This window comes from Protopterus annectens, chromosome 3.part0, assembly GCF_019279795.1.
Source record: "Protopterus annectens isolate FY-2018-M chromosome 3.part0, PAN1.0, whole genome shotgun sequence".
In the NCBI taxonomy this organism is placed as follows: Eukaryota; Metazoa; Chordata; order Ceratodontiformes; family Protopteridae; genus Protopterus; species Protopterus annectens.
In genome coordinates this window covers 101,080,953-101,107,946 of record NC_056731.1, presented here as the reverse complement: position 1 = coordinate 101,107,946, position 26,994 = coordinate 101,080,953, and the positions used below count along the sequence as shown (strand labels likewise).

General features: G+C 39.1%; 1 protein-coding gene across 3 annotated transcripts in view; it reads left to right on the top strand.

Annotated features, from left to right (window-relative positions):
• The window catches only part of RAPGEF5 (Rap guanine nucleotide exchange factor 5), a 1,983,710-nt gene that overhangs the window by 1,626,544 nt on the left and 330,172 nt on the right, over positions 1-26,994 (top strand). For all 3 annotated transcript variants that reach the window (XM_044064607.1, XM_044064608.1, XM_044064609.1), the window contains one exon: positions 13,916-13,994. In XM_044064607.1, the coding sequence (XP_043920542.1) occupies positions 13,916-13,994 (79 nt within the window). The remainder of the gene's footprint in view (positions 1-13,915; positions 13,995-26,994) is intronic.

Sequence of the window (26,994 nt, the reverse complement as noted above, 5' to 3'; positions counted from 1 at the left end):
CTCCACAAAATGGAAATGTTTTTGTATCTGGAATGAGAAAAAGGGCCAGGATCCTGGAAAACTGAATTTACCTCAAATACTACAATATTTGGCTGAACTGCTAAGCAGTGGACTTTCTTTCTCCTCCATCAAAATCCATGCCTCGGCTATTTCTGCAGAATACAACACTGATCCACCTTTATTCTCTCACCCTCTCTTAAGACAGTTCCTCAGAGGGGCTAAGAATTTAAGACCACCAAGGAAACAACCAATACCTGCTTGGGATCTTAATTTCATTCTGGAAAAACTGACCTTGCCTCCCTTTGAGCCAGCTGCCTCATCAGATTTGCAATATTTGTCCTGGAAAACAGCTTTCCTTCTGGCTATCACCTCAGCTCGTAGAGTTTCAGAACTACAGGCTCTCATGGCTGTCCAGCCTTTTATCATCTTCCATCAGGACAGAGTTTCCTTACGAACCAACCCGTCCTTTATGCCTAAAGTGGTATCCAGGTTAGCTTTAAATCAGGCCATACATTTACCTACTTTTTATCCTAATCCTCAAAACAAAGGGGAGAGATTACTACATTCCTTGGACATCCACAGACAACTGCGTTATTATTTGGACAGAACAAAGCCTTTCAGAAAATCAGAACAGCTCTTTGTGGCCTATGCAGTAGGAGTTCAAGGAAAGTCAATTTCCAAACAGACAATCTCAAAATAGATAGCCCACTGCATACGCTTTTGCTATTCCTTTCATGGCAAAACTGTACCTACAGGCATTAGAACTCATTCCACCAGGGCCACAGCCACCTCTGCAGCCTTCCTCAGAGGAGTTCCTACCAAGGATATTTTGGAAGCAGCCACTTGGAGTTCTGTGCATACCTTCTCCAAGCACTACAACCTACCATTATACTCCAAATCTAGAGCAGGCTTTGCCACTGCAGTCTTGCAGGGCATTTTGGCTCCTCCTAGTTCCACCTAGTGCCTACCACCCCTTTCTTAGCTTTGGGATTCTACCCATCTGTTATGACTGCAGCTGTATGCACGATGAACATAGTACAGTTTTGTACCTACCATAAATGTAGATGTTCGAGTGGTAATACAGCTGCAGTCCAGGTTTCCCTCCCTCCTTCCCCTGATTGGGGTATTCATTTATGATGTATTTGCTTGCAACTACTGTATTTTTATTATATTGCACTGCATTATTACACAAATTTATGTATTGCCTTCCTTCTGGGGGCACCTGACATCTGGGGCAAGAAAAACTGAAAAAATGGCGTTGGCTGGTTCCTTTATACCCCTGTCGCACTGACGTCAGGGAAGAAGCGACGACAACCGACGCCAGACCTAGACTTTGGAATTCGGCCGACCGAGGACCTGCCTGACGGCAGGAGAACCCATCTGTTATGACTGCAGCTGTATTAGCACTCTAACATCTACATTTATGGTAGGTACAAAACTGTACTTTACACATCATGAAATCATTGCAGATATGCTGTATATATCTGCTGGTGGCTAAGTTGAAAGCGGTCCTATAAATACCCACAACACCCTTGCACGCACTTTGTTGCAATTTTTAAACTAACACTGTTGCCCTAGCATAACACTCTATTGTAGAGGCAAGCAGCAGAACTCCTGTACTACGTAGCAATCTTGAGGCACAGTTCAGCAGCGCCCTCTGCGTAGCCAAGCTTGTACACTTTATTTCTGATCTAATAGTTCTAACTGAAAGCAAACATTTGAATCTCATATCTGTGCATTCCTGCCAGAATAGGTAAAATAATATTGCTATAGCATATAAAATAGCTTGTTGTGAAGAGAGTGGCGTAAAGCAGAGTATACAAGTGGCTGTATAGAACTGCAGGTTATATCTAGCAATGTAGGGCAATAATTTTAATCATGTAAAATATTACAGTGAATTTCTGACATAAATATGTCATGCCTCAGCGACCAAATGCAATTATCTTGTGAGTCCAGCTTTAAAGACATATCCACAACTTTATTACTGGGAGAAATATTCAAGATTTTTGCTTATGATGTAAAGGCATCTTAGAAAAAACGTAATCTTAATCTTTGCTATATTCTGGATACTAAACAGAATTTGTGTATTGCACCCTAAATGGAAATGAAGTGTAGTAATATATATCAGACTAGAACACATCATATCAGATGAAAACAGTGTATAATATAATATGTCAAACTGTGGGGTCTATACTATGTTATTGAAAAGTGAGTTAGCCGAACTGCATCTACATCGGAAATGTTGATGGTGAGATTGCAGAACAGTGAAGATTGGAAAATTTGGCCTTTCCTCACTGTAGTGCGATCTTGGAGTTGATATATATAATTAGCAGGGGGTGTGGGGGGCACATCCCCCCTATAAGAGCAAATTCTCTGAATTGCATTTCTGATGTAGATGCAGTTCGGCAAATTCACTTTTCATTTACATAATATAGACCCAAACTGTGATACCAAAAGTCCTCTGAAACACTGTAATAGTTACCTCTGCACAAGAGACCAAATGTCAGTTCCTTCATGATAATCCATAAGTTTTTTTTTTTTTTTTTTTTTTTTTTTTTTTTTTTTTTTTTATGTACCCTGACTACTGAAACCTGAGCCATTACTGAAAGGAGCCCAGGAAGGATATGTTTATTTATCCAACTGACAAATAAAATACAATATTTAGCATATACACTGACTCAGAGATATACATCCTCTGGTGATTAGTGATATAATAGACAGAGACAGAATGTGTCACTTGGTAACTTTGATTGCATGGCCATAATTTACTGGTTCATCTTGTCACTTTGATCTCTTAGTGACAGAATAAAGATATACATCAATTAAATTTTCGCCTTCATTGTCAGAGCCACAGCATTTTAGTGTTCTTCCTTAATTATCTTCCAGCATTAAAAAAATCAGAAGATTGTTTTAAAACACTGATTAGTTCAAATGACATTCACTATAAAAATGACATATAGTAGGTCATTCCATTTTCATAAACCACATATGCATTTGCTAAACTGTAACTGAACATACAGTTAAGAAGCTAAATTAAACATAAAACTGAAAACATAAATGAAAAATGTGATTTGGTGGTATTTATGTTTAAAAAGTGATGAAGACTTTAAGATTATGTAGACACAATTACTTTTGCTAGGTGCATGTAATTCCATTGCTGATTTAGCTGGTTTATTACTCTTGAAATTAAGCTTTGGTACCCCACATAAGGCAGGTAGGAAGAGTTAACGTTAGACTTTATCTTATATGAAAGCTACTCCCTGGTATAAAGTGAAGGTAGCGTTGTCACCTCACAGTAAGACGTTGTCCTGTTCGATTCTCAGCTAGAGTGTCTTCTGTGTGGAGACATGTGTGAATGGGCATACCTTCGTTGAAGGTTGTGTGTCAGAGCTGGCAACTTGGCATGTAAAAATCTACTGCCAGTCATTAGCGGACCGGAATTCCGCTGTGGCGACCCCTAACCGGGAAAAGCTGAAAGACACAACAAAAAGTGCCAAACAGGTGGGTGTGATCCTAAAGAAGCATTTTGCCTAGGGACTGGTATCTCATCTTGTGTAAGAAGCAGTTAATTTCCAGAGGGGGCCATGCATTCCATTTCATAATCTCTGATGAGTGTGTATCTGGTCCATGAAGCTCAAGTAAACTGCATAGTAATTCTTCTCTTTCTGTGCTCTTGAAACACTCTGAAAATGTTGACCTTCTCTCTAACACTTTGAATTCTGGTAATGCCAAAAATTTCATCCCTAATTTGTTCCACTGATCTTTGAATTATGTCAGCACTAATGCTTTTCTGAAGGATACTTATTGTTTTGTCTTGCAAACTTTTAAGTCTTAACAGTGGAAAGGGTTTCACTTAAAACCTCATTATCTGGTAGAGTGAAAAATTGAAACTTACGGACTAGGGCCATGAGCTCCCTGGCTAATCTAGTTAAGCATATCGTGAGAAGACTGTTCTTATAACTTAGCACCTGTACAAGTTATAGGAAAGAGAGATTCTTTATGCCAACCATGAAATTCCAAGGCAGAACTTGGATTGCCCCTTCTTTGGAACAGGTTCTCCATCCTTGTGAAGCAGAGTTCCACCCTAACCCTATTCAAGTGTAACTTGGACAACTGGATGGGGGGCCTGGACATTCACCCCTGGTTTGGCATCTGTCTCTCTAATGGATTAAAGCAGTCTATAAATGGTTAATATCCCAGGCTCCTTCTTGTAAATGTTTTTTCTTCCAGGCCCCTGCTTACCTAAACAAAGTGCACCAGAACTTTTCAGAAATTTTGGATGCATGGCTAGGCTTAAAAGGCCCCAGTTGTCATTAGCTAAGTACACACCTATGAACATATGAAGAACAGTAAATTTGCTTGCAAGTTTTATTATGTCCATGAACTTGAGATACTGTAAAATGTACAGCTGGGAAACAATTCTATTCACAACTCAGGACTGGTGAAAACACCAACATGAGTAGCTCAGTAGGCCTTCTGTTGTGAGTTTAGTGGAATTGGCATATTTTCTAAATAGAAACTGGTAAAAACAACAAATATAAACACTAAAAAAAGCAATGAAGATACTGGAGAACATAAACGGAAGGCTTTAATAATGTGAAGCGCTTTTCGTCCAGTACAGTGACTGGACTTCATCAGACAAATAAAAACACTACATATCCTTTTATACTTGGTTAAAACCATGTGGTTAACAAATTGCATAAATTAATCAATTAAACATTATCAGTTGGTCATTGTTAAATACTAAGTAATGCTAAGCAGCCTTAAAGATATATACCTAAAAACGTACTTATGTACCAGTGTTGAATCTTTAAACACCAAACATTTACAACAATTTTATACTATAAAATTAAATACATATAAATATAAACATAATCAAGTAAACACTAAAGTTCTAAATGCATTCAGAAATTGTTCCTATATATATATATATATATATATATATATATATATATATAAATTCATAAATATATAACCGAATCATGTATATTTAATTAATTATAGTGATAACGCATAGTTTTTCACTATACTATGGTTATTAAAATCACTTAAAATAATCTACATTAGACTTCATTTCATACGTTTGAAACAAATTACTAAATCTAAATACAAGTACTGTAACAAGTTACTAGGTCAAGGGCAACTGTTAAAAACCTAAGGAAATTCCACATGTATAATATATAACTATAATTAATTAAATATACATGATTTGGTTACATATTTATGAATTTATTTTATATATATATGTATATATATATATATATATATATATATATATATATATATATATACATTTTGAATGCATTTAGAACTTTAGTGTTTACTTGATTATGTTTATATTTATATTTATATGTATTTCATTTTATAGTATAAAATTGTTGTAAATGTTAGTTGTTTAAAGATTTAACACTGGTACATAAGTATGTTTTTAGGTATATATCTTTAAGTCTGCTTGGCATTACTTAATATTTAACAATGACCAACTGATAATGTTTAATTGATTAATTTATGTGATTTGTTAACCACATGGTTTTAACTAAGTATAAAAGGATATGTAGTGTTTTTGTTATTTGTCTGATGAAGTCCAGTCACTGTACTAGACGAAAAGCGCTTCACGTTATTAAAGCCTTTCGTTTATGTTCTCCAGTACCTTCGCTGCATATTTTCTGTGGTGTGTGTTTAAAAACTCTTCATAAGTTAGTCGACTGCTGACTCACCCATGCTATCTATGCAAACTATGGACATGACTGATGTAAGTTAGGCATTCACTCTGTGTTCAAAGTATCTACTTAAAGCACAGCATGAAGCTGTAATGCTTTAAGTATGTGACTGTGAATGTGAATATTTTGATTAATGCTGTAGGTGATAAAGCCAGGCCTGGAACTAGAATTGGTGAAGATTTGAATCTACAGCTGTCTGCAGTAATCTGTGAATATAATAATGTGAGTGTTTGTTAAATCATAAGCATAAAATCCTCTGACTCCACCCATGAAAAAAAAGTAAATTCATGTGACACTTTTGAAATGTTAATGCTGGAGGGATGAGATTAAAACCTTAAAGCTGGCATCGCTGGTTCTGCCTCTCCTAGATATTGGGTACAAAGAAAAATCTGGAGTAAATTCTTTGACAGCAGCTAGTCAACTAATGTGTTTTATGAGTGATAGAAAACTGGAGTGCCAAGACAAAAAACATAAACATCACATATACAGAGAATTGGACCTGACATTACGTGTAGTAATGATTGTTTTGTAAACATCACATATACAGAGAATGGAGGTCAGACCTGAACCCGGTGTTACATGTAATGATGATTGTTTTACAAAATCAGACATTCCATTTATTTTATTTATTTATTTATTGCATTTGTTTCCCGGGAAAGTCCACGAGACCTAAAAGAGCCCATTTTCAGTGGAGGCCTGGGAAGAAAAGCTCCAACAAGAACATAGATAAAGAAAATATTAAACATTAATTGGTACAAAAGCAGATACAGTGTTAGATAGTGATTACAGTAATATGAACAGAATATATACATAAAATCAGGAATTTTGTTGTTGTCAGATGAATTCAATCTGAGAGAAATAAACAGAGATATATTAATCAGCATTATTGTACCAGTATCAACAAGTGAAAAAGCATAGGAGTTTAGTTGTCTTATAAGGAGGAGGAGGAGGTTAGGTTACAGAGCAGGTACGTAACCAGGAAGAGCTGAGATGGTTTTTCAGTATCTGAAGGTGGTGGTGCTGCCTGTGCTTCTTATAGAAGGTGGAAGTGAGTTCCATAGTTTGGCGATGGTGAAGGAATAGAGGAGTTGATCAGCAGGTAAGGTGGGCTTTGCTACTTTTAGAAGTAGATGGTTTTCAGATTTTAGTTGCCTTCTGGGTTGGTATTGGGAGAGTAGCGTCAAGAGAGTAGGGCAGTCTGTGGGTCTGTAGATTATTGTGTACGCTGTAGTTGGGTGAATGAGAGATGGTGGGGGGGTTGCAGCCAGCCTAATTGTTTCAGTGAGTTACAGTGGTGGGATGAGAATTTGGCCTTGGTGGCAAATTAGCCTGTTTTTTTGTAACACATTTCAAGTTTGGATTTTAGTGAGGAGAGGGGCACCATAAAGGAGAGGGGGTAATAAAAAGGTGATTGCAAGGGTTTGTCTAGTAGAGAGGCAAAGAAAGTATTGGTACCTGTAGAGCATACCGAGCTTTTGGTGTGTTTTTATGATGATATTGTTTATGTGTAGGTCAAAGTTAAGGTTTTCATCTAGTCTGGCTCATGCCTAGTAGTTTAGTGTATGAGCCGACTTCTATAGTGGTATTGTTTTGGGCTTGTATTGTGAAGAGTTTTTTTTTTATCTAGAGGAGTAGTTTTAGGGGTAAAAAGTACTAGTTTTTTTTTTTTTTTTTTTTTTTTTTTTTTTTGGATTTAGGGCAAGATGATTTTTAAGCATCCTAGATTCAGTAGAGGAGAGGGCATTCTGGGTGATTTGCTGGAGTTCAGAGCTGGAATTTGCAGTGCATATTATTGTAGAGTTGTCAGCATACTGGATTACTGAGCATTGTGGAAGAGTGGAGTGAAACTTGTTAATAAAGATGCTAAATAAAAGAAGACCAAGTATGGAGCTTGGGGTATCCTTCTGGAAGTAGTGTAGAATGGAGAGCAAGACAGTTGCTATTTGGTGGATTGCTGCTTATTGGAGAGATAGCTGTTGAACCATTGTAGTGTAGGAGGGGAAATGTGGAGGGTGGATAGTTTGGAGAAGACGAAGGTGTGGGAAATGGTATCAAAAGCTTTGGAGAGGTCTAGAAAAAGAGAAGAGATTATTTTTCCAGAATCCCATGCCCAGTTGATTGTGTTGATTAAGGAGAGGAGTGCAGTAGTGGTGCTGTGTACTGGTCTGAAACCATGCTGAGTGGGTGATGGAATTTGGTTTTCAAGCAGGTGGTTGAGGAGTTGGGCATGGATGCATTTTTCCAGTATTTTAGAGAGGGTGAGAGAATTGCTATGGGCTGAGCTGAACGTTTGTGGTGTCTGTGGCCTTTGTGTAGGGGGAGAATGTATGTTTTTTTTCCAGATGTCTGGGACAAGGGATTCTTTAATCGATCTGTTAATGAGTATGCCAATGGGATAAGCTATAGAGTTTGCAGCTAGCTGCAGGAAGTGTAGGGGTAGATTGTCAGGGGCCAACGTACAGGGTTTTAGCTTAAGTAAAATACCTTTTATTGTGGTGGTGGGTATGGGGGAGAATTGTAGGTTGGAGTTGAGGGTAGGATTGTTTTCTGGCATGATTTGGTCATCAGCTGTCTTGGTGGTGATAACTGTAGGAAAGGTGGTGGTTAGGTTGGCTATGGTGTCAGTGAAGCAGGAATTGAAGAGGATGGAAAGTTCGACTGGGGTTTTGTCTGGGTCAAGTGATGGGTTGCTTTGAGAACCTGGGTGTAATAGTTGGTTAATGGAGGACCAGCATTTTTTGGGATTATCTTTGTTGGCTTTGTAGATGGAGGTAGGGGCTTTTTTATCTCTGGTTATTAGTCATTTTGCCTGGTTACGGAGTTGCTTGTATTGTAGTAGAGTTGAAGGGTCTTTGTTTTTCTGCAACAAATTCCGGATTTTATCCCTTGTGAACACGACTTTGGTGGATTTTGAGAGCCAACTTGCATGATTATGTTTTATTCATTTTTGGCAGGTGGGTGCTTCCCTATTTAGGATATCTAGGAATGTTGAGTTAAAAATGATTGTTTTATAAACATCACATATACAGTGAATGGAGGTCAGAACTGAACCCAACATTGCATGTAATGATGGTTTTGTAAACAACACATATACAGTGAATAGAGGGCAGAATTGAACCCCACATTACATTTAAAGATTATTGTTTTGGAAACCTGTACAGTTTTGTGCAACTCAATTTTCCTGTGGTTCTACTGTTTCTGACTATGAAAGATACAGTTTGCGCATAACTCATAATGGTCCATGGCGATGGCTAATTTACTGGATTTGTCTTTCCTTGACTGCACACCATCTCCAAGCACTTTCTAGAGCCTGACATCTTGTTACTCCCCAAGACTGGTATAATACTGCTGAACTTGTTGGGTACCATTGTAAAGGCCACTTCCTGCATTAAACAAAATGAACTTCAAGTCAAATAAAATGTATGTGTAGTTGCCATAAAAATTAATGTAACACTTCCTTCCATGGATTTTGCTTGTAGCTGTGCACAAAGATACAAGAACCATACTACCATACATTTCTTCCATAAACTTCACACTGATTGATTTTCTTAGCAGCCCCGCCAGTGGCTCTCTCCACGCTCATGGAAAATTGTCATAAAGTTACTGGGGTCTATATTAGAACATCGAAGTTTCAAAACTTTGAATGTTCTAATATCGAACCCTATTCAACGAAAGCTGAAAATATCAAAGTAACAGAAAAATGAATTTTTTCCTAGGGAAAGAATTTGGTTGTCCGTTTCTGTTGCTTCGGTATTTTCAGCACTGTGGTGGAAAGTTATGAGTCTGGTTCAGGTAAGTGTGCGGGTTAGGGTTAGGGTGCGGGTTAGGTATGTGTGTGATTGTGTGGACGTAAGGGTTAGGGCAGGTTAGGTATGTGTGCGATTGTGTGGACATGAGGGTTAGGGCAGGTTAGGTGAGTTAAGGTTAGGGCGCGGGTCACAGGTCAGGTAAGTGTGCGATTGTGTAGATGTGAGGGTTAGGGCGGGGTAGGTGAGTTAGGGTTAGGGCGGGGTAGGTGAGTTAGGGTTAGGGCGCGGGTGAGGTGAGTGTGCGATAGTGATGGACCTTAGGGTTAGGGTTAAGGTAAGTGGATAGTTAGTGGTGTGTGTATAGTTTAGTGTAGGGTTAGGTGTAATATTTTAGGTGCATGTGTGTGGACTGCTGTTTGTTTGGTGTGCTTGTGTTGTGTGTTTGTGTTTTGGAACAGCAAATGTTTTCCCTAGGAAAAAAATTGCTGTTCTGTATGTTCGATGTTTTCAGCTTTCGCTGAATAGGGTTCGATATTAGAACATTCGAAGTTTTGAAACTTTGATGTTCTAATATAGATCCAAGTTACTGTGCACAAACCCCTCGCCCAAAGTGAATGACTTTCGGCCATATTCATATCAATTTTCAAGCGCAATGCAGCAGAGGTGTATGCAATTTGGCCCTAGTGAATGTCCTTTGATAAGGTAGCAATTGGTAAGACTTTTTATTGCATAGTTTAATGAAATGTACTTTGGTACAAGTCAACAGTACAATATTAGCCATTAGTAGCCATTAAATCTCAGCAATGTTTTATGTATATACCTTGGGCGATTTATATAGAATTTGATATTTCACATTACTTGTGAGTAAGGTTAGATAAATTCACCATCTTAGAAGAGAGCAGATATGCACGTGTGTGCTGTTTTGCTGTATTGTGAAATTCAGAACCACTGCCATCTGCATTACAGTATTATCGGGTGAGTTTAGACCTTCACCAGCATTTGGAATTTTATAACACAGCTGATGCTGAATGACCAAAAAAATTGCAACTGTGCTGCACAACTCAAAATTCAGCAGATGCCCCAATCTGATTATCATTAAATTTGTTTTTCATTCATAGTGTACTGTAGCAGTAACTTGGTCTGCATGTTTTAACCAGGTGAAGGCTATACATTAAAAAAATGCAAAATATTTTAAATAGAGCCTGTAGGTTTGCAGGCACTGGGAGCAATATTTAACTTCTTAGAAAGGTCTAGGGGACTGTTCCCTGGTCTAAATAAGGTGAACTTTTTTGTACTTTTATCCTGGTGGTCTTATCCCACATAGCCTCAGACTGTTCTCCCCCAGACAGTGGCCCTAACTTTGGAGGTGACTAATGCAATGATGTCTTCGCTGCCCCATTTATTAAATCCAAGATCTCTTACAAGGCTCCTGATCTCCATCAGAGGACAGACTTTCATTATTTTCCACTCACCTTTCTCCAGGATATGAGATCTTGACCATAAGACACTTTATCCTACTCTACCCCACCCCCACCAGCATGTGTCTGACCTAAATTATGTTTCCATCTTTGAGATTTTCTCCTTCACAGTTTACAGCTCATGAGTGCAACGGTGTAGAAGCTTTTTTCTCTTCCCTGTGCATTATCTACCATCATTGAAGGTTTTGTACCGTATGCAAGTTATTCTGATACAGTTTTTGTGGAAATGACACTCTTCCCTTTGTACTTTATCTCTAGCCAAAGAGTCCAGAATCCGCATTTGCTGAAAGTCAGTTTTAGTAAATACTGTTCACTGATATATATTTCCGAAAGCACACATCTCTGTAAGTCATTACCCATAAGTATATCCCTCGGCTGTTTAAGAGTTTCAGGGATGTCTCTGTTTTTTGCTCAGATTTCATTTCTGCTCATTCTAAAACTGGTGACTTATGAAAAAAAGGTAATAAATTACACTTCACAAATAATGACAGCAATTAGAGTTTTTTTTATACATATATATATATATATATATATATATATATATGTATATATATATATTTATATATATATATATATACATATATCCTTTTACTTTAGAAAAATCTATATTCACATTATTTTATTTTATCAACATTTTAAGTTAGTAGTGCTAATGTTTTTAAAAGTGTCACTGATTATTTCTGGATTTGTCGTTGATTCTCTTGGGATTTGACCCTTATTCAATTAAAATCTATGCCTGGAAGCATACATGCTTAAAACAGAAAAGCCGTAACAAACTCCCAATTCATGTAAAACCGAGCTCCTTAATGACCCTATTTCAGTGTAACTTCTATAACTGGATGGGAGACCATAAATTTACCCGGGGGTGTCAGTCACTTATGTCCCGCTTGGATAAGGGTAATCAGCACTGATCATAAACTCGTGCTGCAAATATAGACCATACAACTTGGTCAGTAAAGCAAAGGCAATAAAGGTATAACATGGCTAGGCTTATAAAGGCCCTAGGGCCAATAGTCTAGTAACCTGATATGAACATATGAAAAGTAAAATATTTAACTACAAAGAAAATTATGTAATGCAAGAGAGAAAACCACCCCCTGTGTGGAGGTGGGGCTTTTCCTGTACATTCCGCTTACTTTTACTCTAACTTCTAGGTCTGTGCAGTTATCTGTGGAAAGCAAAGCAGGTTCTTTTTGAAACTTTTGTAAAGCCATGATTACAATAAAAAAGTATGAGGTGCAGTGAAGCTTGTTGTCCCCTGTCAAGCCTCCACATGACATGCTTTTTATATTTGTATGCATTATAATTAGTATATTTATCATTTTCATTATGTTATGTGTCCATGTTATAATGTAATGTTTTTAGTGAACTGTGTTTCAGGAACTTCAGGCAACTGAACTAGGACCTATGATCACCATACCAACAGCAATGAGGTGTGTTCAGATAGAAACTCTGGGAGGGAGCAGGTGGGATCAGAGGTGACAGATTGTATAGAGTGAAGACTGCATGTTAATTTTTTTTTTTGTTACAGATTCAATTGTTAAATATCAAAACAACATTCTAAACAGAGTGACAGGGTACAGCTACACATACTGAGTTAGAATAGTTAGATAAAAGGACTCCAGAGGAACAGCAGCCATGTGGTGACTTATCTGTAGCTGTCTGACAGACGCAATGAATAATTTGCCCACACACACACACACACACACACCTTCATGTATATGAAATCTCCTGGCATCTTCAGCCAGGAAATGTAGCAAGTACAGCAACATCCATTTCAAGATTTAAGGTGCAAGGGATATGTGAGAAAAGATTATAAGGGCAGCTTAAAACATACCTTTGGGGTATGCATGGTAAAGAATAAACCATTTGATGGTGAATTTTTAATAACTGTAACACATCGGTCTCCTTTTGAGAAAGACGTCTAAACTGAGTGACAAACTCCATGTTTTGATGTTGTAGGGTCTGTGATTGTTGTGGAGTGACAAACCCCATGTTTTGATGTTGTAGGGTGTGTGATTGTTGTGGCGTGACAAACCCTATGTTTTGATGTTGTAGGGTGTATGATTGTTGTGGATAAGTATATTGTCTGAAAGATTATAACTGATGGTGCCAGACCGTAAAGCCACCAATGTCCTCAACATGGAGGATTCTGATCATTACAAAATTGTGTCTGAGATGGGGATGTCCAGAAATACACAGTGAGAGTAGCTTTGTTAACCCTTTCCAGTTTACCATCTTGTGCACAGTGTGTGGTTCTTCCCTACTTTAATGTGTGCAGGTGGAAAAGGACATGGTTTGTAAAAAAGGAGCAGAAGAAACAAACATCAGAAGCTGACGTGGTGGAATGTTAACTAACTGCCTTGGGAATAGTGTATAAGGGAGAAAGTTGGTCTGAGAAAGGGAAAGGTGGAGCAGAACTTTCATAAATGGTAGGTAAAGGAGTTAGTGGTTAAAGTTTTTAACTGTAGATGTAGGTGAATGTAGTTAACAAGCCTGCTACCTTTAGTGCTTGCATTGTGAAAAACATTTTCAGAAGGGAGTGCCAGAACTTGTAGAATCACAGAGCATAGCAGGCATGTATACTGGTCAAGATCCGACAAGTCTGTGGCAGCTGAAGTGCTTGTTGTTTTATTATTTATCTGAAAACTTTATATCGGATCATTTTTTGCACTTTCTTTTTCAAAAGAAAAGTTCATTTGCTGCTTTTATGTTTAACTAATGACGATATGGTGATGCATTGCTTTTTATCCATTCACATATGCACATGGCAAGCCTCTTTGTTTGCTGTCTAGCAACACCCAAAATATCTTATGGCAGTGGCACTATTAGTGTTTTGTTTCTGTGTTTGCTTGTAAGAATTTCCTCAGCATGACTTCAGGTCTGCAGATTTGCATCAGTTGAACAGCATTAGGAGCACGCACGCATATTTACACTCATTGTTATGTTTGTTTCTTTTGGTCTGCAGAATAAAACTCTCTTCCACCAATTCAGTCTGAGGGAAAGTTGGCTTCAACACAAAGGAGCTATAACTGAAGAAGGAGAAGGTAAGTGCTATGGCAAAAAAAATACATTACCTACTTTCAGGGTTTGTATGGAAATACTGAATATCCATGTATGCTATCTCTGTATCATTATACAAGCAGTCCGCCTCATCTACACAAAATATATTAAAATACCAAATACTAACACATTATTCTTAATGGCTTTGCTGTTCCATCTGCAATATGAAGGTCAGCTAGATAACAGTGAGTAAATGATTGATGACAGCTCAGCATAATTTCAAGCTTTGTAATTGGCAAGCTCTGCCGACATGTGCTGACAAACACTGCAGTCTCTGGGTCATCTAAAGCAGGAATGAAAGTAGAATACTCTCCCTATTTGTAACATTAATATGTTACAGTGTTGTTTCTCTGCCTTTTGTTGCCAGGTTCTGCAGTTTTATGCCTGCAGCCTTGCACTATTATGATGTGTGCAGACCCTCCAGTGTCATACTGTAGAAACAAGCACGTGTGGTGCCCACTGCTGAGATTTAGATTCAAATTCTGTTTTTACACTGATGTGTGTGTATCCCTCATCATCACCACATACCCCTATACAAAACAATAACACTGGGAGCAAGTCTTTCACTTCTTTTATATAAAAACTGTCCAATTCTTCTGTTACTTTTTAACGTAGCCATACCAAAGGAAGCATGCAAACTGCTATATACACCACTGTATCTATGCTCTGCTTTCCTCTTCCTTGCCAACAACAAAATTGCATTATTTCTCACTGAGACTGAAATGGGCAATGTCTAAACGTCAATTCTTTACAGAGCATGTCTGAAGCAGATTCCAGTCTAGTAGTGTTTCATGAAAAAAAAATATATCCATTTCAGTTCAGGTTCCTTAATTTGGCTCCTTCACAGAAATATGAGACCTGATGCATCAAATTTACAACACTTTGAAAATTAAACTAGAGAGTCAAAAAAAGAGAAAATTCTGAAATTCACTGTTACAACTTTAAAGTGTTTTTGCATCACCCTGTATGTGTCCTGATGTGGGGTGGGGCTGTGCCTCAAACATGTAAATTGCTTACTCCAGGATTGCTGTACCTCAGAGTAAGGGTAATATTTTATAACTCAGAATTTCAACAGGCAATTCACTCTAGCCATGGAAAGCAGTTCCCCAGTGCTGCTAGTCAGGGTAGGGGCACATGTCAGTGTCCCATCTACAGTCATACATGTGACTAAGAAAATTATCTGCATTTTTAAGGCCTTAAAAATCTACCGGTTTCCCCTCAAGCCCAAATCTTCCAGCTACCCTCTGTCCAGTACTGTCTACAGCTACGGAATATTTACTGCCCTGAAAAAAAAAGCACTTCGTCCACTTGGGATGATGAGTAAAAATGACTTAAGTGCTCTAATATATTTCAAGTTAAATTTGTCTGTTAGTATGTATTCATGTGAACAAGTGACAACATCTTGCTGTTTAGTGCCATCTTTGTATACAACATGCAGAATGGCATCTGTGAGGTCCAGATTCATGTAGAGTAAGATTGATCAGCTCTGTGGTGCCAAAGGAAGGAGCCTTGACTCTAATACAGGTGACCTGAGTTCGATTATCAAGCTTGCCATTTCAGGAACTGACTGGGATGGATATGAAAGGAAGTCATATTTTACCTATCGGGGGGGGGGGTCATAATCAGGGACAGCAGCTCTAGTGTTGATATAGGGAGTATTAGGGGTATGAATCCCATGCTTACAAATGCCATGGGCATGTGCTGTCAGACATTCTCAGCTGTAACAGTCTTGTGTTATTGCACATTGGATATTACTGTAGAAAAATGGGTAGTTGTGTCCAAATGTGGAAATTTCCTCATGTTTACTGACAGCCAGTAAATTCTCAAGCAAACTGATATGGTATGTAAGAGATGTATTTACACAGTGTCACTGGAGACAAAGCTCTCACATAAAAGTACTGCTAATGTCAATAAGGTTGTCAGTAGTATGCATGCTACACCCATCATGCACAATTCAAAGCAGACATATAGACCCACATGTACTGAGCCACTTGTAACCTTCCTAAACAACAAAGACCTCCTAGACAAAGTGCACATAAGAAAGCACCAAACGCATTATTTCAAAACAACATCCACATCAACACATAGAGCTATATCTCGTGGAGCCTGTACCTCTAAGCCCATAAGGCAAGTCACCAGACAATCCAACATTCTAGTCATTGGAGACTCCATTGTGAGACACACAAATGTCCCTCTCACCAGGCTGAGTAAGGAGAATGTTACGGTCAGTTGTTTATCAGGTGCCAGGATCCGCCACATTACATATGCACTCATGTGACTGTATCACAATTACCAATATGACTCGGTTATAGTCCATGTGGGAGTAAATGACCTGAGACGTACCTCCCTAGACTATATGAAGAGAGACATCATAGGCCTTTTGGAATGTGGGTCTCAGACTGGTATGAGCCTGTCAATGAGTGACATTTTACCTTCTCCAAGGATGATGCCACAAAATGAACAAGAGATGATTGACTTTAGTAATTGGCTTAGTTTCTGCTGTCATTCTAAGGGGGTGCAATATTTGTCAGCATGGAAGGAGATGGTCAACAGACCACACTGCTTTGCCAGTGATGGTCTGCACGTCTCTCCTCTAGGTGTTCGAATATTAGCTAAAACATTGTCTTGTGCCTGTTTTAGGCAATGCCAAACTGAAAGTACTTCCGACATAGAAAATCAAAACCAAGAAAATCTGAAGGTATTGCTGCTCAATGCTAGGAGCCTAAACAAAAAAACTCCACTCCCTGGAAGTTCTCTTTACCCTAGAGAATGCTGATGTCTGTGCAGTCTGAGACGTGGTTTAAAGCTGCAGACAGCATACCAAAAGTGCAGGGTTATAATGCCTTCCACACATTTAGATCAGCTACTTCACAGGCAGAGACTAAAGGTGGAGGTGTCTCTATTTACATCAAAAATTAATATACTTCAAGACTGGTCAAACAGGCCAATGCACTTGAGCTGCTTCATGTTCAAATCACCATAGGTAAAATCCAATACCACTTTCTTGTAAGCTATAGGCCCCCCTCTATAACCCAGGATACCCATACAATGTATTTATTAGAAACACTAACCATCCAACCCAATATCATATTCATGGGTGACTTTAATTACCCCAATATTAACTGGGAATCCTATATGACATCAAACATACATGCACAGAGATTCCTAGATTTTGTAAACACAAACTCCCTCGACCAGATAGTCAGTACACCAACCAGGGGTGCAACCGTATTGGATCTGGTCCTCATTAATATGGGAGAGTGCTGCACACCCCCTGCTGTAATGCCCTCCCTGGTAAGGTCAGACCACAAAATGGTCTCCTTTGAAGTAAAAATAAAACCTGGCCCCACAGCTAAACCGGGAATATTCAGGAACAATTGTAAGACTAACCTCCTGCTATTAAGTTTCAAGCCCCTATAAACCCTGAGAACAGTTCTGCCTATGCAGAACTGTTCACAGAAACCCTATACAAGCATGTTAATAGCTGCATAGAGGCAGCTGTACCCACCAGGAAGAAGTACAGAACTAAGTCAAAAAACATGCCACCCTGGTGGAATCACAAAATCAATCAGATGTATAACTGGAGGAAGAAAATTGTGGCAAAAATTAGGAGGTGCAGCACCTATTAGGATAAAAGCACTCTCATTAAACTAAACAAACAACTCAAGAGGACAAATAAAGTCTACCAAAGACAAATTTTGAGGTAAGTTTGGCCTCCCAGGCCAAGGACACCACAAAGCATTCTTTAGCTATGTCCATAACCTCATAGGCAATAACAATTGTGTGCAGAGCTCATTGTAAATGGAGCCACCTATACTGAGCCAGAAGATATAGCAAACCTCCTGGCTGATAAATTCAGCTCCAACTTGACTCCTCTCTCTCCATCAACCTTCCCTCAGGAAATATCATCAAGTATAACTCCCCCTACTGTCACTAGGGAACAGATCCTTAATGCTCTCTCCAAGACCAAGAACACTGCATCAGTGGGCCCAGAATGCCTTCTAAATAGCATGAAACATGACCTTTCAGGGCCTCTGGAATTACTATTTAACTGTAGCCTCCAAACAGGCTTCGTGCCTCATGAATGGAGAAAAGCAACAGTCATCCCTCTGCATTAAAGTGGGCCATCTACAGACCCTGGAAACTACAGACCCATAAGTCTCACTAGTCTTATATGTAAAGCCATGGAAAGAATTATCATGGAGTTGATCAATAGAGATATAGTAAACCTCAAGACACTGGACCCAACCCAGTTTGATTTTATAAATGGCAGATCATGCCTACTCAACCTTGTGGACTTCTTTGAGGAGGTCACCAAAGCAATGGATGAGGGTAAAATCATTCACACAGCCTACCTTGACCTGGCCAAGACAATTTGACACAATACCCTACCTAGGCATTCTTGACAATCTCAAGAGGTTAGGTACAGACCCGTATGTCATCCGGCGGATATCCAGCTGGCTCGCAGACAGGACCCAGGAAGTTAGAATTGGGGAGTCCACCTCTACAAAGAGGCCAGTCACAAGTGGAGTCCCTCAGGGATCAGTCCTTGGACTGTTCCTTTTTGACATTTACTTCTCAGACGTCAAGGTCAATGTCAGTGGTCTCTGGCTGACTAAATTTGCAGATGACCACAAGTTAGGAGCTGTCATTGAATCTCACACTGACACAGATGTTCTCCATGAGTGACTGACACAGACAAACAACTGGTGTCAGACCCATGGACTAAAACTAAATGCCAAGAAATGCATAATAATATCCTTGGGAAGTCATCCATCCCTGATAACTATCATAGTGACAACACACCCCTTAGAGTTGACCCAGTAGTCAGGGACTTAGGGACACACATAGATAGTAATCTAGCCTTTGATCATCAAGTGTCTACGATGGTGAGGATATTCTGTGTTGTGCAACTTATAAACAAAGGTATGGCATCTAAGTCCAAGGAAGTCATGGTTCCACTGTATTTGGCATTCATCAGACCTGTCATTGAGTAGAATGCTCCCTTTGGTATGTACCTAAATAGGCATATCCAGCAACCGGAATGTTCACAGAGGTTCCTCACTAAAAGAATACAGGGCATAAGTAATATGTCCTATGCAGACCACTTCAAGGGCCTATCCCTGTATTTTGTCTCCTACAGCATTTTGAGGGGAGATCTATGCCTGGCATACAGGGCATTGTTAGACCCCACTCTGATGGGTCTCCTGCGTATCCACAAAACAAACAGTACCAGAATTACCCTTTCTAAAGACTTAAACCTTGCCTGTGATATAAATAGGACCTGCTGGAGAGATAGGTTTATATCCCAGAGACTACCCCATCTATGGAACAGGTTCCCCATCCATGTGAAGTAGAGTTCCTCCCTAATCCAATTCAAGTGCAACTTGGACAATTGGATGAGAAACCAAATATTAATCCCTGGATTGGTACCCATGTCTCTGATGCAGACAGGTATCCTATTTATCTCCCAGGCCCATGCTTACACTTGTCAAGGGTATCAGAAGTCGTCAGAGATTTGGGATGCATGACAAGGCTTAAAAAGGCCTTTGTGGTCGTTAGCCTAGTAAACACCTATGAATCAAGGCTCAGTGTTCAAAGCTGACAAAATAACAGTTTTCTAAAAAGCAAGAAGACAGACACTTTCAAGGATACATAAATCATATCTGGGAATAGGAAAGTGCAAACCAAGATCAAGAGTTGTAGTGCAGTGACCAGGAATGTCACCTCAAATGGAACCTATCCCAGCACAAAGTGGGAGTAAGCCAGAGTAGCCAATTGTGCATAGTCTGTTATCTCACACACACACACACACACACACACACACACTTTAATTTAGTATCTTCACATCTGAGGGAAGAAATGGCATTGGAGTTATGACAAAAACTACAAAACACCTTGAAATCTCAACACAATCTCTAGTTATTGTCTAATTCAGAGAAATATTGCAAAAAAACCTAAAAGGATGCAAAACTTACAAATGAGGTCTCAACAGTAATTTAAAACACACATTTTAATGTAATGGAAGGGTACTGAAGTTATTGAACAGCTTTTTAGCAATGACAAAAATGTGAAAAAGTGTAGTGTCAAACATTTTGTATGCTAATGCTGCAGATTTATTATTCACAACTCATAAAACCCATACATAAAATAAAATCCAAGACATCAATACAAAGTGTGAAAGCAGTCAATGTAGGTGGACCCCCATAATCCTTATTTTGTTCAGTTGCTGAATTTAGGACCATTATTCTACATATTCCAGTCTGATAGTTTAAATAAGATGCCTGTCATTTTAGTTTTTCAAATGCTGGAATACTGAAGCACCTAGCAAAGCTTCACTCTGTAATCAATGGGTAAGAAATTTCATTTCTAACCTACTCTAAACAGAAAATGCTCTCTTTCTGCTTTTGTTCTGATATTTCTAAGTATGACAATATCTTACTATTTCTTGTATTTTTATGTATCCAAGAGAGACATACATGTAGTGCATTCCAACTCCTTATACTTCAGACACTTGTATATCTGAATCAATTTTTGCCTCATGAGTCAGCAAATTGAAAAATTAATCATTTTGACTCAGTTTATAATTTAGACCATCAACATTTTAGCCTTCTGGTAAAGCATCTTTGGATGGTTTCTAATGTCTGTATATCTGCCCTAGAATACATGCAAAAACCCACAGCATATTCAATAATAGGTCTTATTACAGAATTGTAAATCCTTGCCAACACTACTCGGTCTGTCGAAGAGAATATTTTTTTAATGAATTTAATTAAGGGGTAACATTTCTTTAAGATTTTGTTCACTTGCCCCTCTAAATGTAATTAGCAATGTATTATAACCCAGGTCTTCGTATTCTACTCAGTTTCCTATTATTCTGGGTATTCTTTTACCAAATGCAGAATTTTACATTTAAATACAACTCATTTGTACAAAATTTCTAAATAATGGTGTAATGTAAATTGTTCTTTTATTATAGAAGCTAGTAACTTTGCAATATAAATCATTCCTTTATTGTAGAAGCCAAGCCAGCATTTTATGCATATCTGGAAATGTACATATCTAGTAATATTGAAATATTAGAAAAAAGGACATGACATAGAATAACAACAGACCTAATAGAGATCCCCTCCGAACCCCTCACTCAGCACTAAATTCTTCCAACATGGCATCTTATATATTCTTTCAGTTCTTCCTATTAACCAGCTCACTATCTAACAAATTGTTTACTCTTTAAAGCCCCACTTTACCAAAGATTATAAAATTGCCTGATGAAGAATAGAATCAAAAGCTTTAGTCAGGTCTGCATATATAGAATCAGTAAGGATGTCATTGTCAAAGGCTTGGCCATGTCAGAATGAAAAGGTATTAAGTTTGTAATAGTTGATAATTCCTTTTGTGAATCCTTGTTGGTATATATCCCAGTATTTGCTATCATCTCCTTCCAGGATATGTAATATTCTGAAAAGATTTACCAGTCAAACAAGTTAAGTTAATTGTTTAAAGATATCCGCACCATTATGTATTCCCCCCACAAGAAATATGTTGCTTAGCAAGTTCTTAGTAAATATAGGAGATCCATAAAAAAATCCTCATTTCAAACGTTTCTTCTTCTAAGCCCTGATCATCTGCACCAGTTCTTGGAAAGTGTTCTGAAAAATATTTCAGAATCTTAACTTTTTTCAGTAGCTCAGTAGCAGTATTATTCCTGAGAGAGATCCAAGTACCAGTGTTATGCCCATAACAACTTTTCTGTATAGTACATATCTTAACAGGAAAATGTTTTTTATTACTATCTTCAGGATATTCAATTAACATATACTGTTGGCTTCGTTTTGCACCTCTTACCATTTTATTTTTACTTTTATAAGCCATAATGTTTATCTAGTTTGTACTTCAATAATATATATACACACACACATTAACATTACAAGTCGTCCATTTTAGCTAACCCTGCCCTGTATGGTTACATTTCTTCCTATTGGAACAAAGTAATTTATTAGTGTAGAAAGTTTGTTATAAAATAGATTTCATATTTCTAGAACCTGTCCTGAAGCCCATCAAACTTGTTTTTCTAATCCCAAGTCTGAATACTGTGTTCCACCATACTTTAATCAGCTCTATAGCAATTCCTTTCTTCCATATAAAACTGTCAGATGGTCTACATTACCTAGCAGTTCCAGATACAAAACTCTGTATTGTTTGATCTCTTCTGATGTTAATATAACATCCAGTATATTTTCCTCTCAGTTGGAAAAGTTCAAAAATAAACAATAAAACAGTTTTCTGCTTTGTTTGTATCAGTCAGTATTTGGAAGATTCAAATCTCCACCTAGCGCAAACATGGAGCTTAAAGTTTGGATGGCACATCCCTCCTCTCTTTACAGACTGGCCATATAAGCAAGGAAGATTGTCCTTGTATCAGAGAGGACTCTGAAAGCATCATATATCCAATCTCAGCAGAGTACTGTGACATATCATTTACCCAGGAGAGTTATACACCCACAGAAATGGATTTTAGACTGGGACACTTTTCTTATGTACATGTGGGGGTGTACCAGAAATTTATCTTTGTTTCAACAATCAAAGTGTAGCTGAAGAAGTTCTTCTTCAGAGCACATTGAAAGAAACATGGGTAGTCAATGCCTTCTCCTTCAGCTGGGGAGGTCTGTTTCTCTCTGCTTACCATCCAGTTCACCTTTTCTCAAAGGCTACCCAAAAGGATAGATAAGAGAGGCCAAATTGCTAGTGAGTGCCCCCTTTTGGCTGATATAACCTTGGGTCTTCCTGATGTTGCATATAGAGGTAGACGAAACAGTAGCCCTCATTCAACATGTGCATCTTTTAACCTAATCAAGGGGTATTTGCTAGATCCAAACTTGCAGATTTTCAAAGTGACAGCTTGGATAAAGCTGTCCTTTGAGCACCTGCTTTCAGAACACATGCTAAGGATCATGATGGAAGCTATGAAGCCCACTACTAAGAAGCCCTACATAACTAAATGGGAAAGATTTTGCTGTGGTGCATAAGGAGGTATCAGCCCACCATTATGGAGGGAGTGTCTGATTCTACTATACTTGGAATTTTTTGCCACAGGATTAGCATGTTCTTCAGTGAATGTTAATTTGTCTGCTTGCCTTTCCACGATCCCTCCGCAGATGTTATTGTTTCAGTTAGTCAAAGTGGCTCTTCATCTATGACACACTAGAAGAACACTGACTCCAGCAAAAGATTTAAATTTTGTGCTGGAAAAAATGACTTGGGCACCCTTTGAGTCAGCTGTGTCAGTATCTGTCTGAACTACCTGACCTGGAAAACAGCCCTTTTTGGCTGTCACTTCAGTCAGGAAGATTTCTGAGCCAGGCTAATATGTGCAGGAAGCCAATCATAGTGTTACTCTACAAATATAAAATGAATTTACATACAAACCCTTCCTTTGTGCCTATGTTGACATTTTGCCAAAGTATCCAGTTCCTATTGTTTTCCCTAGTGCTGAAATAGAGGGGAAAGAATCTTGCATTCCATTGATGTTCACAGACATCTGAACACTAACTGTGTAGAAACAAGGACTTATGACTGAGCAACTTTTTGTTTCATTTGCTTCAGATGAGGAAGGCCAACCAGTTTCAGAACAGACCTTTTCCAAATGGCTAAGTCAATGTATTCCATGCTTTTAAGTTTTGGGGAATTTTTTCCATTGGGCATGGCTGCATCACTGATCCTTACAAAGAACATAGTACAGTTGTGTAAATGACGTGCAGTAATTGTGCATGTTCCCTTACCTGTTGCAGAATAGTTTCTCTCCCATCTCCATTGTACGTTGTTAGGTACCTGCAAACTGTGGTGGGTACCATTTCACTCTCCCACACATGTATGTGGAAGCTGAGTTCCCTGGTATAGCTTATCTAATACCATGGAAAGCAGTTTGTTTTTGAGAGTACAGTTTTTAACAAGGCCATGCCAGTTGCCCTGAGGGTCAGCTCAACTCTTTGATGTTCAGCTAAGGAACAGACTAGGGAATGCCTTGCCTAGCGCTCCTTGGCACAAGAAAGAACTGAAGATGGCGCAGGCTGATTTTAGAGGAGAGGAATGAGCTTGGCAGAAGGAAAGGATGCAGAGTTGGGCCAGATGTCAGAATTCACATACTGCTGAGTTCCCAAAGGTCACGACTTACAACAATGATGCTGTTTTAATATTTATTGCTGTGATAAGTTCCTTGATGTTCTTCGTGTTTTACTGTTGCAGTCATCACATTTGGGTTATCTGCTTGCAGGTAGCGCTCAGTCGGCCTGATTATCAAAGTTTTTGGTCCTGCGTTGGTTGCTGTCTCATCTTCCATGACGTCAGGGGTATAAAGCATGCAGCCGATGCTATTACATCAGTCTTTCTTGCCGTGCGGTGCCAGAAGCAGAAGCAGTTCGCAAATGCCGGTCGGCCGACTCCTGAAATTTTCATTTTCAAGTTTCAGACCTGAAGTCTTCAACTAAGCTAAGTATCCCATTGGGGGTCCTTTTTCTTACTCTAAACTGATGTCAGTAAAAGTTAACAAATGTATTTCTTGTGGAAAGCAAATACCTCATAAAGATTTTCATTCGTACTGCATTCCTTGCTTAGGCCCAGACCACGACGTACCTCGCTGTCGGTTTTGTGCCTTATTCAAACCTCGTACTATTCATCATCAGTTCATTTTCACATCTAAATATTTTGGTACTCGATTCAATTATCCAGAAATGGCTTCGGTAAGCACCCAACTACCGACATTCTGAAAAAACGCAAAGATAAAGACAAAGACAGACCGCATAGGTCCAAAGCTGCCAACAACGCTTCTCCTAAGCTAGTCGCCAGTTCGCCGGTACACAGTGAGGCACTTTCGCAGCCCCTGATACCCGCTACTTCGGATTCGCAGGCCTCTACTGAGACCCATTCGGAGTCGAGTGTGCCGCGAGATGCTTCTTCGACTGTGGAACCTGCAGATGTCTTTATCTTGGATGGGTCTGGAGCCGCTGTGCAGGCACCGGCTTCTGAGGGTGTATTCAGGCCTACTGACTTGTATATTAAACCAATGCCATCTTCTTCCTCAAGGCCTAAAACTAGATCCATGCCTACAAAACCGACACCCAGACCGCATGGTCAGGCCCCTATGCCTAAAAAACAAATAAGAATGGCTGAAGACCTTATTACTCTAATCAGGGGAAGCCACCCTTCTCCCTCTAAGAGACCTAGGACTGATTTTCCTTCTGATTCTTCTGATCAGGATTCTGAAAATTCTGTTTTCTCTGATGACCAGGAGTTGCCCTTATCTACCTATGCGGATTCTGATGCAGAGGACTCCATTCCCTCTGCTTCCCCTCCAGAGGATTTCTCTTTTGGTGAAACTTTGCATACTCTTAGGGAGCATTTCCACTGGGAATGCCAGGATTACTCTGACTCCAAAAAGAGGCTTAGGGAATTCTTACTCCTACCTCAACACAGGGCTTTAGCTATCCCTTCTGTAATGGACATTGTAGATGATGCCTTCTCAGAATCTAGCCTGGCCCCATACTCTTTACCTCCAGCTCCATGAAAACCTGACCGGTATTACAGGGTACCTGACTCTCACAGGTTCCTCTTTAAGAATCCTACTGCAGATCCTGAGACCATTTCACAGGGACCCAAAGGCATTAAGGCTACTACTGCCAAAAACCCTACCCTCTCTGATAGAGATTCCAAGGCCCTGGATAGATGGGGTAAGAAGGTATACACTTCTGCAACTTTGGCCATTAGGGCCCTAAACTGCCAGTTTCATATCTTAAAGTATTAGCAGCATATTATTGGATTGCTTAAACAGAAAATTATGTTGATTCCTGACTGTGCTGAAAATAAAGAATTTCAGGATTTAATGCATTTTACTGAGCAGATTACAATGTGGTTTTGATTCATTAGAGGCATCTTGCAGGGCTGCTGTCACTGGGCCTGTACTTAGAAGATATGCTTGGCTTAAGGAGCAATCTTTGCCAGATCATGTTAAAGCTAAATTACTGGATGCTCCCTTAAACCAAGACCACCTGTTTGGCAACAAAGCAGAAGACATACTTAAAAAGATGGAGGAAAAAGCTAAATCTATGCAAACTGTTAAATATTTCCTGCCAGTTCAGCCTCCCAGATTTAGTAGGCATTGGCCTTCAAAGAATTGGTCCTTTCCTGCCTCTTCCAGGCCTTCTCAGTCCAAACCCAGAACCAGCAGAACACCCAGGCTTCAGGCCCAAGGTATTCACAGGCCTAAGCTGGGAGTAGTAAGACACACCCCCCATGGTAAACTGTCACAGTGACTTAACTTTAAACCTTCCAAGCCCTGGTCAACTGACTGTTCCTTTAGGGGGAAAGATCACCCTGCATGCAAAGAACTGGGAATTCATTGCCCAAGACAAATGGATTTTCCACTCCTTACCAACCCCAAACGGTTGACCAGAATTAACCCCCAAATCAGTGGGCAGAGGCTCAAAAGTAAGTTCTCTCTCTTCTAAGCATCAGAGCTATTCAACCTGCCCCAGAGGAAGAATGGGGGGCAAGGTTTCTACTGAAGACTTTTCCTGGTACCCAGAAAAGACAATTCCTGATGTCCAATCCTGGATCTGTCTATCCTAAACACTTTTTTTGGAAATCCCAAAATTCAAAATGCTAACTCTATATCAGCTGCTTCCCATGCTAGGCAAAAATGCCTGGTTCGCAACACTGGATTTAAAGAAAGCCTACCTGCACATCCCAATAAGGGAATCTTGCAGAAGATACCTACACTTCAGAGAAGGCTTCATGCATTATCAGTTCTCTGCACTGCCCTTTGGCTTATCTACTGCGCCCAGGGTATTCACAAAGTGCCTAGTTCCAGTCATTGCATTTTGCAGGCAAAGAAATATTCAAATATACCCATACCTAGACGATTGTCTAATTCAGGCAGAAAGCCAGGACATACTATTAAATTATCTGGCATTTGTAAAGAAATTACTA